General features: G+C 41.3%; 1 protein-coding gene across 1 annotated transcript in view; it reads left to right on the top strand.

Moving 5' to 3' along the window:
* Positions 1-19,395, top strand: part of LOC128694453 (protein tailless-like) — a 57,693-nt gene that overhangs the window by 26,728 nt on the left and 11,570 nt on the right. The window contains exons 3-5 of the mRNA XM_053784581.2: positions 10,913-11,183; positions 14,837-15,075; positions 16,311-16,516. Coding sequence (XP_053640556.1) covers positions 10,913-11,183; positions 14,837-15,075; positions 16,311-16,516 — 716 coding nt within the window. The remainder of the gene's footprint in view (positions 1-10,912; positions 11,184-14,836; positions 15,076-16,310; positions 16,517-19,395) is intronic.

Genomic DNA, 19,395 nt, shown 5'->3' with positions numbered 1-19,395 from the left:
TAATATTTTCTTACACTATCTGCCCAACACCTAGTTCACTATCATGGTGAGGTTTATTTCTGGAAAGTATCGTTTGTGTTTCAGAAAAGTGGCACTGTTGATGAACTGTACAGAAAGTTCCTGGTTATGCAGAGTATTTCCGGCAGAGATGCTCTGCTCCTCTGTGTTACTATCAGTTCTTTCCCCTCCTTACCCTTCTGTGGTCTTTAATCATTGTATCCTTGTGTACGACTGCTTAGCGTACACGTGTGGATGAACTGTTATTGTGTGTACACGTGTGTACGAGCTGCTATTATGTATACACGTATGTAGGGTCGCGTGGCTTTTTACAAAAGAAGTTTTAACAGATAGTTAAATGCGCTTGTCAGTACATGCAACAAACACTTAATAGCGTGTGTGTGTGTATGGTCGTGTGTACGTATAGTCATGGGGGTATACACAGGGCCATGCGTGTACACACACATGGCAGATCACGTGTGTAAATACATGGTCGCTTGTGTACGCACGTGTCAAGACGTGTCATAATACGCCTGCAATTTCTTGCATGTCCTGTTGCCAGCGCTTGCATTGCAAGGTACAGTGTTAGCGGTGCGCGGGTGCACGTGTGCGCTTCCCCGCAGCTGCACGTGTGCGCTGCTTCTGCACGTGCAAAGGCGCGTGCTACCTCTTTGTGATCCAAGAATTCTCATTACCAGTTCAATTCACGTTCAACCTATGTAGCGCTCAACGAGTGGTGGGGTGAATGATGGGTGGAGTTGGGGATGGGGTGGTGGATGGAGGGGTGAAGTGGGGGATGGAGAGGGGGTTAACTTGGGCCCGGTTAATAATTGAGGAGCTGGTAATGTGTTGTTCACTCAAAGGTCGCCAGAGTAGTTAATTAGTAGGTTGATAGACAACAACTATCCAGGGAGGTAGTACCGTCCAGTCAGAGAAAGTAGGTTGGTAGACAACCATCCAGGGTGGTAGTCACCCCATACCCATCGTGTGGGTGGTAGTCACCCCATACCCATCGTGTGGGTGGTAGTCACCCCATACCCATCGTGTGGGTGGTAGTCACCCCATACCCATCGTGTGGGTGGTAGTCACCCCATACTCATCGTGTGGGTGGTAGTCACCCCATACCCATCGTGTGGGTGGTAGTCACCCCATACCCATCGTGTGGGTGGTAGTCTCCCCATACCCATCGTGTGGGTGGTAGTCACCCCATACCCATCGTGTGGGTGGTAGTCACCCCATACCCATCGTGTGGGTGGTAGTCACCCCATACCCATCGTGTGGGTGGTAGTCACCCCATACCCATCGTGTGGGTGGTAGTCACCCCATACCCATCGTGTGGGTGGTAGTCACCCCATACCCATCGTGTGGGTGGTAGTCACCCCATACCCATCGTGTGGGTGGTAGTCACCCCATACCCATCGTGTGGGTGGTAGTCACCCCATACCCATCGTGTGGGTGGTAGTCACCCCATACCCATCGTGTGGGTGGTAGTCACCCCATACCCATCGTGTGGGTGGTAGTCACCCCATACCCATCGTGTGGGTGGTAGTCACCCCATACCCATCGTGTGGGTGGTAGTCACCCCATACCCATCGTGTGGGCGGTAGTCACCCCATACCCATCGTGTGGGCGGTAGTCACCCCATACCCATCGTGTGGGCGGTAGTCACCCCATACCCATCGTGTGGGCGGTAGTCACCCCATACCCATCGTGTGGGTGGTAGTCACCCCATACCCATCGTGTGGGTGGTAGTCACCCCATACACATCGTGTGGGTGGTAGTCACCCCATACCCATCGTGTGGGTGGTAGTCACCCCATACCCATCGTGTGGGTGGTAGTCACCCCATACCCATCGTGTGGGTGGTAGTCACCCCATACCCATCGTGTGGGTGGTAGTCACCCCATACCCATCGTGTGGGTGGTAGTCACCCCATACCCATCGTGTGGGTGGTAGTCACCCCATACCCATCGTGTGGGTGGTAGTCACCCCATACCCATCGTGTGGGTGGTAGTCACCCCATACCCATCGTGTGGGTGGTAGTCACCCCATACCCATCGTGTGGGTGGTAGTCACCCCATACCCATCGTGTGGGTGGTAGTCACCCCATACCCATCGTGTGGGTGGTAGTCACCCCATACCCATCGTGTGGGTGGTAGTCACCCCATACCCATCGTGTGGGTGGTAGTCACCCCATACCCATCGTGTGGGTGGTAGTCACCCCATACCCATCGTGTGGGTGGTAGTCACCCCATACCCATCGTGTGGGTGGTAGTCACCCCATACCCATCGTGTGGGTGGTAGTCACCCCATACCCATCGTGTGGGTGGTAGTCACCCCATACCCATCGTGTGGGTGGTAGTCACCCCATACCCATCGTGTGGGTGGTAGTCACCCCATACCCATCGTGTGGGTGGTAGTCACCCCATACCCATCGTGTGGGTGGTAGTCACCCCATACCCATCGTGTGGGTGGTAGTCACCCCATACCCATCGTGTGGGTGGTAGTCACCCCATACCCATCGTGTGGGTGGTAGTCACCCCATACCCATCGTGTGGGTGGTAGTCACCCCATACCCATCGTGTGGGTGGTAGTCACCCCATACCCATCGTGTGGGTGGTAGTCAGATTACAGTCACATCATGGGTCTAGGGACTGGCCCCCTCAATATTAAGCATGTTATAGTGGTAACGATGCATGCGAGAGAGCACTTGATAATGCAGGTGTCCAGTGCGATTCCAAACGTCAGTTTATAAACGTTTAGTGTAAACTTACTAATGTTAGTGGTAAAGCATTTCGGAAAATAAAACTTAAAATCAACTTGCGTGAACTTAACATAAAACTTGTAATTATTTGCCAAACAAAAACGATCTGACTTAGCTGAAAGTAATGTTTAACTAACCATAACCTAGCTGAGTTAGGATATACTGGGTTAGACTGTTAGGATATACTGGGTTAGACTGCTAGGATATACTGGGTTAGACTGTTAGGATATACTGGGTTAGACTGTTAGGATATACTGGGTTAGACTGTTAGGATATACTGGGTTAGACTGTTAGGATATACTGGGTTAGACTGTTAGGATATACTGGGTTAGACTGCTAGGATATACTGGGTTAGACTGTTAGGATATACTGGGTTAGACTGCTAGGATATACTGGGTTAGACTGTTAGGATATACTGGGTTAGACTGTTAGGATATACTGGGTTAGACTGTTAGGATATACTGGGTTAGACTGTTAGTATATACCGGGTTAGACTGTTAGGATATACTGGGTTAGACTGCTAGGATATACTGGGTTAGACTGTTAGGATATACTGGGTTAGACTGTTAGGATATACTGGGTTAGACTGTTAGGATATACTGGGTTAGACTGCTAGGATATACTGGGTTAGACTGTTAGGATATACTGGGTTAGACTGCTAGGATATACTGGGTTAGACTGTTAGGATATACTGGGTTAGACTGTTAGGATATACTGGGTTAGACTGCTAGGATATACTGGGTTAGACTGTTAGGATATACTGGGTTAGACTGCTAGGATATACTGGGTTAGACTGTTAGGATATACTGGGTTAGACTGCTAGGATATACCGGGTTAGACTGTTAGGATATATTGGGTTAGACTGTTAGGATATACTGGGTTAGACTGTTTGGATATACTGGGTTAGACTTAGGATATACTGGGTTAGACTGTTAGGATATACTGGTTAGACTGTTAGGATATACTGGTTAGACTGTTAGGATATACTGGGTTAGACTGCTAGGATATACTTGGTTAGACTGTTAGGATATACTGCTTAGACTGTTAGGATATACTGGGTTAGACTTAGGATATACTGGGTTAGAATGTTAGGATATACTGGGTTAGACTTACGATATACTGGGTTAGACTGTTAGGATATTCTGGGTCAGACTGTTAGGATATTCTGGGTCAGACTGTTAGGATATTCTGGGTCAGACTGTTAGGATATTCTGGGTCAGACTGTTAGGATATTCTGGGTCAGACTGTTAGGATATTCTGGGTCAGACTGTTAGGATATTCTGGGTCAGACTGTTAGGATATTCTGGGTCAGACTGTTAGGATATTCTGGGTCAGACTGTTAGGATATTCTGGGTCAGACTGTTAGGATATTCTGGGTCAGACTGTTAGGATATTCTGGGTCAGACTGTTAGGATATTCTGGGTCAGACTGTTAGGATATTCTGGGTCAGACTGTTAGGATATTCTGGGTCAGACTGTTAGGATATTCTGGGTCAGACTGTTAGGATATTCTGGGTCAGACTGTTAGGATATTCTGGGTCAGACTGTTAGGATATTCTGGGTCAGACTGTTAGGATATTCTGGGTCAGACTGTTAGGATATTCTGGGTCAGACTGTTAGGATATTCTGGGTCAGACTGTTAGGATATTCTGGGTCAGACTGTTAGGATATTCTGGGTCAGACTGTTAGGATATTCTGGGTCAGACTGTTAGGATATTCTGGGTCAGACTGTTAGGATATTCTGGGTCAGACTGTTAGGATATTCTGGGTCAGACTGTTAGGATATTCTGGGTCAGACTGTTAGGATATTCTGGGTCAGACTGTTAGGATATTCTGGGTCAGACTGTTAGGATATTCTGGGTCAGACTGTTAGGATATTCTGGGTCAGACTGTTAGGATATTCTGGGTCAGACTGTTAGGATATTCTGGGTCAGACTGTTAGGATATTCTGGGTCAGACTGTTAGGATATTCTGGGTCAGACTGTTAGGATATTCTGGGTCAGACTGTTAGGATATTCTGGGTCAGACTGTTAGGATATTCTGGGTCAGACTGTTAGGATATTCTGGGTCAGACTGTTAGGATATTCTGGGTCAGACTGTTAGGATATTCTGGGTCAGACTGTTAGGATATTCTGGGTCAGACTGTTAGGATATTCTGGGTCAGACTGTTAGGATATTCTGGGTCAGACTGTTAGGATATTCTGGGTCAGACTGTTAGGATATTCTGGGTCAGACTGTTAGGATATTCTGGGTCAGACTGTTAGGATATTCTGGGTCAGACTGTTAGGATATTCTGGGTCAGACTGTTAGGATATTCTGGGTCAGACTGTTAGGATATTCTGGGTCAGACTGTTAGGATATTCTGGGTCAGACTGTTAGGATATTCTGGGTCAGACTGTTAATATATTCTGGGTTAGACTGTTAGGATTGAACATTAAAATGGTATGAAATACCGACAGGTTGTTAGGTAAGACACATATGCAACAGTTAGGTATCTTTATTTCGAAACGTTTCGCCTACACAGTAGGCTTCTTCAGTCGAGTACAGAAAAGTTGATAGAAGCAGAAGATACTTGAAGACGATGTAATCAGTCCATCACCCTTAAAGTTTTGAGGTGGTCAGTCTCTCAGTCTGGAGAAGAGCATTGTTCCGTTGTCTGAAACAATATTGTTTCATACTATGGATATTGTTTCATACTATGGAACAATGCTCTTCTCCAGACTGAGGGACTGACCACCTCAAAACTTTAAGGGTGATGGACTGATTACATCGTCTTCAAGTATCTTCTGCTTCTATCAACTTTTCTGTACTCGACTGAAGAAGCCTACTGTGTAGGCGAAACGTTTCGAAATAAAGATACCTAACTGTTGCATATGTGTCTTACCTAACAGACTGTTAGGATATTCTGAGTCAGACTGTTAGGATATTCTGGGTCAGACTGTTAGGATATTCTGGGTCAGACTGTTAGGATATTCTGGGTTAGACTGTTAGGATATTCTGGGTTAGACTGTTAGGATATTCTGGGTTAGACTGTTAGGATATTCTGGGTTAGACTGTTAGGATATTCTGGGTTAGACTGTTAGGATATTCTGGGTTAGACTGTTAGGATAAATTGTTTTCCAGGACTGCTGAAACTATTCCTAACTTAAAAATCTTCATCTGAGTCAGAACTTGTCAGTCTAAACTACAGTAGATAAATTTTGTCTAATTTCAAAGGTCAGTTTGATAACAGCAAAAACAAATTTGGTTTGCAGATTTTTTTTTTTTGAGCTTCGTTTTTGGTTAATAGTAATCATGTTTGTACGTTAACATTATTTGGGTTTAAAGCCTATCGACTACACGAGGGTCATTAAGGCTGCTTATCACCCATTCACCATCAGTCCAGAATACTTCAATCTCTAATATCGGGATTAATATCTCAGTGTATATACACTGAGAGAATTACACCTCTCGGTTAATATGGTCTGTGATGTTTATCGAGTTCATGAACACACGTTCGGCCAGCAGTAACAGCCTATGTTGATCAGACCCTGATCCACCATGAGGCCTGGTCTCAGACCGGGCCGCGGGGGCGTTGACCCCCGAAATCCTCTCCAGGTAAACACATTGTGTAAATCTTACTGAGGATCGAACCCATGACTTGGCAAGTAAACATCCACAAGTTCACCTTGGCTACACAGTTTACGATGTTCACGATATAATGAAATTGCCATCACGACAAATGTATTTGTACACATACTCAAGTTGTAATGAACGACTGTAAATGAATAAACAGAAGAATGGACGAGGAGTCAAACCGTAATATGTTGCAGGTCTAGTGCTGCAGCACTGAGCCACGAAGCTTATGATGCGAAGATTCTGCAACCTATTTTACAGTGCAAAATTATCCTAATGTTAGCTTCGTGACTCAGTGGTTTAGCGCTGGACGTGCTACATGCAAGGACCTCGGTTCAAGTCTTCGTCCATTTTCCTGCTTATTAGCCTTAGGAGGAGCAGGTGTTGCTGGTATCATCTCATAGCCTATAATATTGAATTTTATATAATATATATATATATATATATATATATATATATATATATATATATATATATATATATATATATATATATATATATATATATATAGTAGTACACATTATACTTACGCATTATATTATAAATATTGTATTATTAATACACAGTATTAAAATATAGTAATTATTAATACATACCATATTAATAGGTTATTGGTACCATTATATATATCGCATCAATTCATATTTTATTAATAAAGTGATACAAGGTATACTGTTATATTAATATACACACATACTCTTGGTACCTTATTATTGTAGGAATGGTTGAGAGATTCAGGCTTCATGATAAACTAAGTCATAAAACACTCACCGCTAATTAACAGAGCAATATTGTATGAGATTAAAGTGATTAATTGAATGGGTAATGCCTTGCACCTGCCTTAATCCACTGCCTCGTGATCCTCCACTTCCATCCACAACATCCGCTTCACACGTAAAAAATGCAGCCAGGAGGATTAAGGTTGGTTACAGCGGTACTTTCCTGGCTCTCACATCAAAAAATCATTGTCATTATTAGCGCTGGGGATTAAAACGCACATTCTACCAGAGTTGTGCTCTTATCGGCTTAACTATCATGTGTGTGTGTCTGTGTATTACACTCGAAATTATAGGTAATTTTCACCTCGGGTTTTACTCGTCCATGAAAATTATCGAGCGGCCGCTTACCAGATCTGTCAAGTGTGCTCCGGTGACAGGATGTTTATTGTCGAACCTTGAACAATGTTAGAGGTCTCTCTCTCTCTCTATATATCTCTCTCTCTCTCTCTCTCTCTCTCTCTCTCTCTCTCTCTCTCTCTCTCTCTCCCCCTCCCCCCCCCTTGCCTGCATGCAAGCTAAAGCGTATGAAGATAAACCCATAATTGTTGCTTGTTTTAAAGTGCTTGCCTCTCGAAACCTTCACAACTTTTTCCTTCAGGTTTGCCCTAAACCTCCACCATCCATCCCAGATCTATAAATTTTAGTCGAACTATCTTGTTCTAATCTTTCAACACGAATGAACCTCTTTAACTCTTTGAATCAGTTTTTCATACTACTAAGTATTCTGTGAATAAAATACACAGAAGACAGTGATCTCAAGACACTCCCTGCAGTCTTCTCGCTGCAGCCTTCACAAAACATGCCTCTTATCCATACAGAAGCGTTGGTACCACTATGATGTTTTACTGTTTTTTTTTTCCTCCATTGACAAATTAATTTCAGTAGGCTCTTTAACAAATGTCATGAGAATCGTTTCATCTTTCACCGACTTATCTACTGACACATTCACTGCAGATAATTAAATATATTCACTTCTTACTCCAAGTGTGACTTCTAATCTTTCATTACCAATATTCTTTTAAATATTCACCACTTTTTGGTTTTGTATTTAAGCTCATTTCAACTTTTTCTTTATACACAACATTCAAAACTCCTCCCTTAATTTCTGAAGCTTATGATGCGAATCACCTACGAAGATAAGATAAGATAAGATTTCGTTCGGATTTTTAACCCCGGAGGGTTAGCCACCCAGGATAACCCAAGAAAGTCAGTGCGTCATCGAGGACTGTCTAACTTATTTCCATTGGGGTCCTTAATCTTGTCCCCCAGGATGCGACCCACACCAGTCGACTAACACCCAGGTACCTATTTGCTGCTAGGTGAACAGGACAACAGGTGTAAGGAAACGTGTCGAAATGTTTCCACCCGCCGGGAATCGAACCCGGGCCCTCCGTGTGTGAAGCGGGAGCTTTAGCCACCAGGCCACCGGGTCATCAGCAAACAACTTGTGGCAACTTGTGGCATTTCCATCATTGACTGTAATCCAGAGCCATCCAATAAAAAATGTTTTTAATAGATATTAAACAAGGATCTGACAGTTAAAATTCGTTTAATCTATTTGCCAATTTTCTCTCGTTGTATCAACAAATTATGTGTCATTACGCTCTCAGACACTCGGGTTGGTTCTAACATTGACTTTTCTTTCCTGTATCATTGTCACCAAATATAACAATTGAGAATGATGTTCCAATATAACACAGTAATCTATATAATGTAAATAGCAGAGTCCCTTGTTAAACTCCGTGGTAGCGTAGTAGCGGTAAAAATGTTGAGTCAACAGGCGATCGCGATTCCTTATAATCGCCAGTGCAGATCAAATATTTATCTGTGAACCTGTTAATGGACGTTGTTGCTTCTGCAATACCATCCATTAAAGATTTATCCTACTTACTAGAGAGGTGTAAACTTCACTGCTATACCACCACCACCACCCCGTCGTCGCCGCCGCCGCCGGGGGTCACATGGTAACGACATACAAAATAGCGAGAGGAACTGATAGGGATGTCAATCCAATGATTCTCTTTAAATCACTTGATCTCCTTAGGCCAGAATACTACTTAACACTAACGATACCTTTCAAGGCAGGCGAAACTGGAGATCTGAATATGCAGTGCTTGTACTGCATATATAAGTACAGTCAAGCCCCTCAATTACTGGGAACGTTTGAAGTCCCTTGACCTGTACTCCTTAGAACGTAGGCGAGAAAGATGCATTATAATTTGCATTTGAAAAATCCTAGAGGGACTAGTCCCAGATCTGCACACGGAAATCACTCCCTGTGAAAGCAAAAAGACTCGGCAGGGGGTGTAACATTTCCCCACTGAAAGCAGAGGTGCCTTGAGTACACTGAGAGATTACCCAATAAGTGTCAGGGGCCCAAGACTGTTCAACTGCCTCCTAGCATACGTAAGGGGGATTACAAATAAACCCGTAGCTGTCGTCTTCAAGAGGGAGCTGGACAGGCACCTAAGTCAGCCGGGCTGTGGTTCATACGTTGGATTGCGTGCGGCCGGTAGTAACAGTCTGGTTGATCAGACGCTGATCCACCATGAGGCCTGATCATGGACTGGGCTGCGAGGGCGTTGACTCCCGGAGCACCCTTCGGGTAGATAGGGTAAGAGGGACAGACTTCGAGGGGCGGGAATCAAGCACACGAGGGCACAACTGTGTCGAGTTGAATTCAGACAACGAATAGGCTTGTGTAAAACTTGTGAAGCAGGCAGGAATAACACGGACTGTACTCGGGTGAATCAAAGAGTACTCAATAAAATAAAACTAATTGTGTGGGAAGATAGGTCAGAACGAGAAGAGTAAGAATCTATATTCGACTGAAGAAGTCTATTTTGCAGGCGAAACGCTTCGGCAATAATATACCCAAGTGTTGCGCCTGTCTTTTTCATCCACCCTCCTTACATTCTGCTCATATTTACCTATCAGTAAATTGCGGCTGGGTCACCAACTGGAGAAGACCAGGGCCGGGACAAGACCGGCGACCCCACTACAGTACAGTAAATAGCGAATTTCGATGTTCACAACCTAGGGCTTTGTTGGTCACAACCCAGGGTTCTGTTGGTGACAACCCAGGGTTCTGTTGGTCACAACCTAGGGTTCTGTTGGTCACAACCTAGGGTTCTGTTGGTAACAACCTAGGGTTCTGTTGGTAACAACCTAGGGTTCTGTTGGTAACAACCTAGGGTTCTGTTGGTAACAACCTAGGGTTCTGTTGGCCACAGCCTAGGTCTTTGTTGGTCACAATCTAGTGCTTTGTTGGAAACAACCCAAGGCTTTGAAGTAACCTGAGGTACAGTAACAGCTCTTAGACGTTAGGCTGAACTGTACCTAGAAAAATAGCATGCTGGATTTAATTAATTTTACTGGGTTATTCAAGGTAATTTACATATAATTTGCCATGTAAGACAATTTTAAATAACCTGAAATTGTGTAGAGGACTTATTTATATTTGCAACACAAGTATTGTGCTCTAGCGAAGTCTTCATAGTAGAAAGAAAATGTCAGGAAGATATTTCTAGAAATTTCTTCATCTGCATGTTGAAATGTAATAGGTTTTCTTCCTTTGTGTAAATATTCTCAAAAATTACCATTTTTTTAAATTAGATTCAATTTAGTCATAAAATGTTCCTCATGATACAAATAATAATTGTAAGCAAGTACTGGATAATTAACTAATAATAATACAACAGTGAATTTAAGTAGATTAAATGTTAGTGTTGTGTAATTAACGTTATTATGGACTGGCAGCCGTACAGGAGGAGAGAGGACCTAGAAAGCCCAAACTGAAGCAGCAACAGCAGCAACAACAGACAACACTTACAGAATGTCGTATGGGCGAAGTAGGGAGCAGTCCTACAATGTGTGGAGGGGGTGTCCCTGCCCCAGCTAGAGACCCCCCGCCCCTCTTCTCGCCCATCAGTATGAACACCGGGCCCTCCAAGATACCAGGAGTCCCCTTGACTGGGGACTTACCACCAGCCTTCGTCAGACAGTTGGGTCTTCCTGAAACTCCCCTAACGTGAGTGCTCTTAGCACATGTATTGTGCTCTATAATAACACTCATAGAGACAGATACTCAAAAAATTGACTGATCTGTATCTTGTGACCCCCCTTCTGGGGTCCTCTTCTGCTGAAGAGGACCCCAGAAGGGGTCGGAATATACAGATTAGTCAATCTTCTGAGGTTTTGTCTCCATGTGGGTTATTATTGATCAGTGATAAGTGTTCGTTACACTTTAGTTTTTCACATGTACTATATTGAAAATTATATATATTGTATTATATATAACTCGCTGGTAGTGTTTGACTCACAGCAGAAAGAACCCAGGTTGGATTCCTGGGCAGGAGGAGACTTACAGGAAAGTTTTCTTATACCTGCTGTTTCTGATTGTTTAGCCGAGTTAATGATCGTAACGATATTGACTTGCGTTCGTTTTGTTTAATTAGGCTGGGGGAGAATCTGTCCTTTTCTCAGTGGTTACCTCAGCTTGCTTACTCTCTTGTACTCCCTTACTGAGCTCACAACAGTGATTACCTCAGCTTGCTTACTCTTGTACTTCTTAAGTGGACTCTCTTAACAGTTATTACCTAACTTGCTCACTCACTTCCATGTTAAGAATTAATTTAAGTCGGCTCGAAATGCCTAGCCATGCTAGGTGTCCTAGTGGCTCCCTCTGTAATTAGTATTTTATAACATGTAAACCACACAATACCCAAAACCTGTAAACCCCACATTGTAACCATTATAGAGAATAAACTTGAATTAAGTAATTTACATTTGTTGAAGTATGGTATAGCCTACAAGTGGTAAAGTATGGTATAGCCTACAAGTGGTAAAGTATGGTATAGCCTACAAGTGGTAAAAAGATGCCTTCATAAAAAAATCATTAAAATTGGGCGAGTCTAATCCCCCCTCACCCCCCTCCCATCCCCGCTGCTTAACAATAGTACTTCCTATTAAATTTTTAAATACTTTATTTCATTAACGTGCATGTACTGTGATATCTTAACCGTATTATTTTTTTCCATTAATGCTTTTAAATTATTTTGGTACATGTACCGTCGTACCGCATGGACCTGATGGCGTAATAGAGTGCTGTGTTGTGTATCCTATAAGCCTTAAGATTACCGTATGTTTTGTACTATAATTTTTAAATAAAGATGCGTATGTATTGTAAAGTTGTACCCACAATAGCCTCATGTCTGGACACGTTAAGTCTAATATGTCTTAATTCACACTTCTAATAAATATTATTATTATGTTATTTTTAATATTTTATTATTGTTGTTATTATTCATAGGGAAGTCCTAAACCTATAGAGGTTTATATATCTTTGATAAAAATTAAGACACTTTTATCACTATATTGATAAAATTTCACCACTCCCCTGGTCTAAAATCACAACTCAAAATATTCTTAAATCTTTCAAAAATAAATTCAGTAATTCTTTATTAAGCTCTACCTCGATGAGTAAGACTCAAATAAATCTTTCTTCATTCACAAATAATCTCTCCTGGAATATTTTAAATACATACAATATTTACCACGCTACTAGCGTGATCATACGGCTTCAAAGATTGTTATTGATATATTTAGATATTTCCAATAGTCATGTGAGTAATATGCACGACAGTGTTTAATACAAGAAATATTTGGATACTTGCTCTCAAGGCAGGATCAATGTATTGTTGTGCTTTAACCAGCAGGGCGTGTCACTAGTAGTAAATATATATCGGAAATGGTCAAGATATTCTGTAGTGGGAGCGCACATGGATCATGGTTCCTCAGCCTGGGAAAGTGGGTTGTGTACTACCAGAAGTGTGTCAAGAGTTTGGTGAAAGACGGTGGATGGTAGTAAACTGGAGACGTTTCGCCTGTGGACAGGCTTCGTAGGTCATTCGTAGACTTGTATATGAACAGTATATAATACCTACAAGATGAAGATTTAGACACGTGCAACATCTGGGTATCTTTAAATGTAGAGTTTCGTCATCCAGTGGCTTTTATTAATACAGTACAGCTACAAGGACATAATCTGAAACTGTAGATGTAAAAAAGACGAAGTATCAGTCCCTCAGCATATATATATATATATATATATATATATATATATATATATATATATATATATATATATATATATATATATATATATATATATAATATCCTAGGTAGTAGGTTGGTAAACAGCAACTGCCCAGGGAGGGACTACCATCCTGCCCAGCGAGTGTACAACGAAAGCCTGTAATTGTTTTACATGATGGTAGGATTGCTGGTGTCTTTTGTCTGTCTCATACACGTGCAAGATTTCAGGTACGTCTTGCTACTTCTACTTACACTTAGGTCACACTACACATACATGTACAAGCACATATATATACACACCCCTCTGAGTTTTCTTCTATTTTCTTTCTAGTTCTTGTTCTTGTTTATTTCCTCTTACTTCCATGGGGAAGTGGAACAGAATTCTTCCTCCGTAAGCCATGCGTGTTGTAAGAGGCGACTAAAATGCCGGGAGCAAGGGGCTAGTAACCCCTTCTTCTGTATAAATTGCTAAATTAAAAAGAAACTTTTGTTTTTCTTTTTGGGCCACCCTGCCTCGGTGGGATACGGCCGGTTTGTTAAAAGAAGATATATATATATATATATATAATATAGGCATGCACACATGTATACATACAAACACCAACTCACCCACCCTTGGACCGAAGAACCACAAATAGGTGAATACAAATAGGACCAGAAGCTGAGACTTAACCCATGTAAACACATTTATTTATTTATTTATTTATATTATGTCTTTGCAAACAGTATATTGAGATTTTGTATTTACAATAGTGGGTTGCAATGCAGAGAGAGCCTCTATTATGCCTAGGCGTTATGGGCCAACTTAACATTATTGGCTTACAGACTACTTAACACTAAGGATTATATCATAGTTGTACAGTAGGATAGTAATTATTTCATAGTTGAACAGTAGATTATTAATTATAAGTGAATCAAAATTTGTATAAGACAAAAGATATATGTATTCATCTATTCAACATATAGGTGAATAGAGAGAGAGTGAATATTGGGATTTCTAAAGGTGTTCAACCAATTTCATTCAAGGCATCTTGATCTAAGGGATTAGAATTATTCTCCCTTTCCTTGGCTGAAACCTGATTACCACGCATTACCCAGGTGCTGTGTGATCACGGGTTTAGCGCTTCCCAAGAATATAATAATGACCAACCAATCCTATTCGTGAGCATTAAGTTTAATACTCGAAATGCACCTCATGCTAATGACTTTCTTTTAGGCTTAACAGTATTTACATGTAAACTACATTTTGTATACTGCAGTAAAGAAATGAAGTTGATAAATAACAAAAAAGGCACGATACCGTGACTGGAACAATACACAAATAACCCGCACATAGAAGAGAGGAGTTTACAACGACGTTTCGGTCCGACTTTGTAAATGGTCCAAGTCGGACCGAAACGTCGTCATAAGCTCCTCTCTTCTATGTGCGGGTTATTTGTGTAAATAAAGTCGTATTGTACATGTGAAGTCTAGTTGTGCAATTTATTATGTCCATTACTGTATACTACAGAAAAGAAAGTTGTATTGTCCATGTGAAGTCTGATTGTGTAATTCATTACTTTGTTTTAATTAATTTATTTTTTTCAGGTTGGCATCTTTGTTAGCGTCGAACCCTTTCTTGATGTCCTCACCATCTATGTTATCACCGCCACCGCCCACCATACTACCCCAGTCTATACCAACACTGCGACCCATGGCACCTACCATGATGCCACTACCACAGCCACACCTCCCTCCTCTTGGGCTACATACCTCTGCTTTCAGTGCTGTTAGACCTAACCTTCATGACTGTGTCAGACCTAACCTACACAACTATGGTAATTCTGGTAAGTTCAGTAGCTTTTTTGCTGTCGAGTGCTTCATTAGGCAATCAGTTGCACAATTTTTTCTCATCCTATTGGTTTGTGTGTAGCTTAGTGCACTATCCTCATTGTATGATTCAGTATTTTCATTTTTCATTGGTTACATTATAATTTTTTAGGTTTTCATGAGATGTTGGAGACCTTTAAGTGGCTGACAATTTTTTTCCTCTAATTTTTGTTTATTATTTTTAAGCCAGTTGCTATCAAATTTAATGCTGGTGTAACATAACTAGGGGAAGGTTCACACAACTCTTTGCAATGCCCTCTGATCAGTTTAATATAAACCATTCCTGATTTTGGTGTCCTTGCCATAACTTGAGAAAGCTTCACATATTCAGTACTGATATTTCTTACTTACAAGAAGATTGGGATTGACATTGGAGTGTGTAGGTGCCAATTTAATTTGTTTATTAAAATCATGTGATTATACTAAATATGCCTCATCTGAACGAATTCAGCTATTAATGGCTGGTTCATCTTCAGAGGAGGATGATGCTCTATAAATATAAGGTGAGTAGGCACAAATTTGCCTATTTACAAGCATAATTAAAAACTTGGAATTGTTGGATTCTGAACAATAACTAGAGAAGTCTTTCAAACTTCTACCACTGTTTTGTTCAATGGAGGGTTTGCACTGTTGTATGGCTGTGTAAATCTCGATTTGTCTATTTCATTAAAAAGCTTATTTTATTGAGAAAGTGGATTTCCATGAAATAACAGCTGATCAGTCTACTGATCAGCTTTTAACCTTAGAAAAAGGTTTAAATTAAGTTTGGGCTATGTAGTTGCTAATTTCATGGAATTTGGGATATTTAAATTTTCACCCATTAATTTGTGGATGCCTCAATTGACTGGCTTCAGATCATCAGCGCTAACTTGAGAAGATGCTTTTTGAGTGGTTCTACACTTCAAGTGCTGGTGCATTAAAGCAGTTTTGTAGAAGTTTCTGGGGAAGATATTTTAGTAGGTAAGAGTTTATTAGGGAGGAGGGAAGAGCCTACCTCCCTAATAAAATTTAAAATGGCTTTTCAAAATCAAATTTCTGGCATGTCATCTACAATCAGAGACCATAAAAATAAGCATTTAAGAGGTTATGGTTATCCTAGCAAGACATGGCAGCATGTGCTTCCACATACCTGTGGGACATTCAATCTGATCTGTGGGGTAATTATTGTACTAGTATCTGGTTTTCCCTGCAGGTCGTTTACGAGAGGAGGTTGGTGTACAGGTGTTGGGATGGGTGGTGCGTCAAGCCAGAGCCTCACCCTTCCTCACCCCTCTGCTTGCCTCAGACCTGCTCCTGCTCCTGACTCGGGCCTGGCCGCAGTTGCTGCTACTCCATGCTGCTTATTGGCCACTTGATCTTCTACTACTAATGCAGAATGAGCTAATAGTTGACCTTGAGGTAATTATTATAATTATAAACAAGTGCTAAACCCATAAGGGTCATACTGCACTGCAGGGTAGGGTGTGCTAAAAGGTGCAGTATGCCGGATCAGAGATCAGCGAGGGTGAAGAGTAGATCAGAGGTAGAGCTAGGAAGAGCGATGAGGATTGCTAAAGGAAGTACAGTACTATAATCAAAGGTTGTGACCTTGAGGTAATTTGTACTGATTATTATTTTCATCCTGGGGGAGAACTAAACAAGTTGCCCTAAGCTTACATTAAGAGATAATTACAGTACTTCAGTGTCTATACAGAAGTTTACTTCGGTACCTATTTATGAAATTAAAGTATTCTTGATATTAGTCTACAGGAGAATTGCATCTAAACAAACTATAGTAACAGATATTTTCTTCCACTAAGGTTTCCTGTGAGTTAACCTTAGAAAGCCTCTTATCAGCTTCAAATTTTCAATATTGGTGTACTGCATTTATAGGATGGTTCAGATTATTGGGCTGTGTAGGTGGCTATTTGCCATTTGTAATAAAACTGATATGCATTGGTTTCTATGCTATAGCTTGAGAATGGCATTAGAATCTGGTTACAAATTCTGATGAATATTCAATTTCCTTTTAGTCTAGTTCTGCAGTAAGACTGCATCTGCTGACAGTAGTAAGTACAGTACCAATCAGTGGAAAGAAATTACAATAAAATATGAAATTACTAATGTGAAAAAATGCCAGAGGAAAAAAAAATGAGGAATTTCATGTCCTTACATATACAGCTTCAGATGTGTATGTATAAGCATGAAAGTGCTCAAGTATTTTTGTTCACAGTACTCTCAATATGTTTTTAGTAAATCAATAACATATTGCAACTACATTTATAGCTCATGTAATGGTCACCCTGTACTGATTTTTTATACATTACCAGTAGACCAAACCATTTCTCTTCATTTATAATTTATAATGTACAAATGTCTAGTTTTTGTACCACACTCGCTTCTATTTATTGTTAAGTATGAACATATGTTATAAAGTTATATGTATTAAGTTAAGATATAACACTTATTATAATAATATATATACATAATACATATATAATGTTCACACTAAGCAATAAATGGAGAAGTGAATACTAGGGTGTTGGGGAGAGGTGTGGGATTAAAAGGATCTAATACAAAGTGGGAGTTGCCAGTTGCTTCGGAGAGATTCTGAAGAAAAGTTGCAAAGGATGGTAGACTAATTTGAGAGGGTATGTAGAAGAAAATTAAAAATGAACATAGGAAAGAGGAAGATGATGAGAGTGACAAAAAAATTTAGGTAATGAAAGACTGGATATCAGATTGGAAGAAGGGAGTATGGAGGAAGTGAATGTGTTAGGATATTTTGGAGTGGGCTTGTCAGCTGGTGAAGTGTGAGCAAGATAGCATTTATAAAGGGGTTCAGGGACCAGCTAGTTGGATTTTAGTCCTGGAGGTGGGTAGTACAGTACCTGTACTCTGAGGGAGTGGTGGGGATATTGCAGTGATCTGTAATGTCAGCATGCCTCTGGCAAGAGAGTGATGGTGAAAGTGTTTCTTCTTTTTTGGGTCACCCTTCCTCAGTGGGAGATGGCTGGTGTCAAAAAAAAAAATATACATGTATATACAGTATATTACATTATTATAATCAAAACATACAGCTCTACTCAGTACAGTACAAAAGACAACTGCATTATTTACTAAAGTAGGTGAAGTTAAAGGTTTGGCATGACCCTAACGTAACAAATGTATCTTTTATTTATTTACATCTCTTAATATTTGTTTCATGGTATCTGGAAATTATTTTACCCAGTAGTATATATTATTTTTTTTTTTTTTTTATTATCACACCGGCCGATTCCCACCAAGGCAGGGTGGCCCGAAAAAGAAAAACTTTCACCATCATTCACTCCATCACTGTCTTGCCAGAAGGGTGCTTTACACTACAGTTTTTAAACTGCAACATTAACACCCCTCCTTCAGAGTGCAGGCACTGTACTTCCCATCTCCAGGACTCAAGTCCGGCCTGCCGGTTTCCCTGAATCCCTTCATAAATGTTACTTTGCTCACACTCCAACAGCACGTCAAGTATTAAAAACCATTTGTCTCCATTCACTCCTATCAAACACGCTCACGCATGCCTGCTGGAAGTCCAAGCCCCTCGCACACAAAACCTCCTTTACCCCCTCCCTCCAACCCTTCCTAGGCCGACCCCTACCCCGCCTTCCTTCCACTACAGACTGATACACTCTTGAAGTCATTCTGTTTCGCTCCATTCTCTCTACATGTCCGAACCACCTCAACAACCCTTCCTCAGCCCTCTGGACAACAGTTTTGGTAATCCCGCACCTCCTCCTAACTTCCAAACTACGAATTCTCTGCATTATATTCACACCACACATTGCCCTCAGACATGACATCTCCACTGCCTCCAGCCTTCTCCTCGCTGCAACATTCATCACCCACGCTTCACACCCATATAAGAGCGTTGGTAAAACTATACTCTCATACATTCCCCTCTTTGCCTCCAAGGACAAAGTTCTTTGTCTCCACAGACTCCTAAGTGCACCACTCACTCTTTTTCCCTCATCAATTCTATGATTCACCTCATCTTTCATAGACCCATCTGCTGACACGTCCACTCCCAAATATCTGAATACGTTCACCTCCTCCATACTCTCTCCCTCCAATCTGATATTCAATCTTTCATCACCTAATCTTTTTGTTATCCTCATAACCTTACTCTTTCCTGTATTCACCTTTAATTTTCTTCTTTTGCACACCCTACCAAATTCATCCACCAATCTCTGCAACTTCTCTTCAGAATCTCCCAAGAGCACAGTGTCATCAGCAAAGAGCAGCTGTGACAACTCCCACTT

The sequence above is a fragment of the Cherax quadricarinatus genome, chromosome 60, assembly GCF_038502225.1.
Source record: "Cherax quadricarinatus isolate ZL_2023a chromosome 60, ASM3850222v1, whole genome shotgun sequence".
NCBI lineage: Eukaryota > Metazoa > Arthropoda > Malacostraca > Decapoda > Parastacidae > Cherax > Cherax quadricarinatus.
This window is presented reverse-complemented; position numbering and strand designations above follow the sequence as displayed.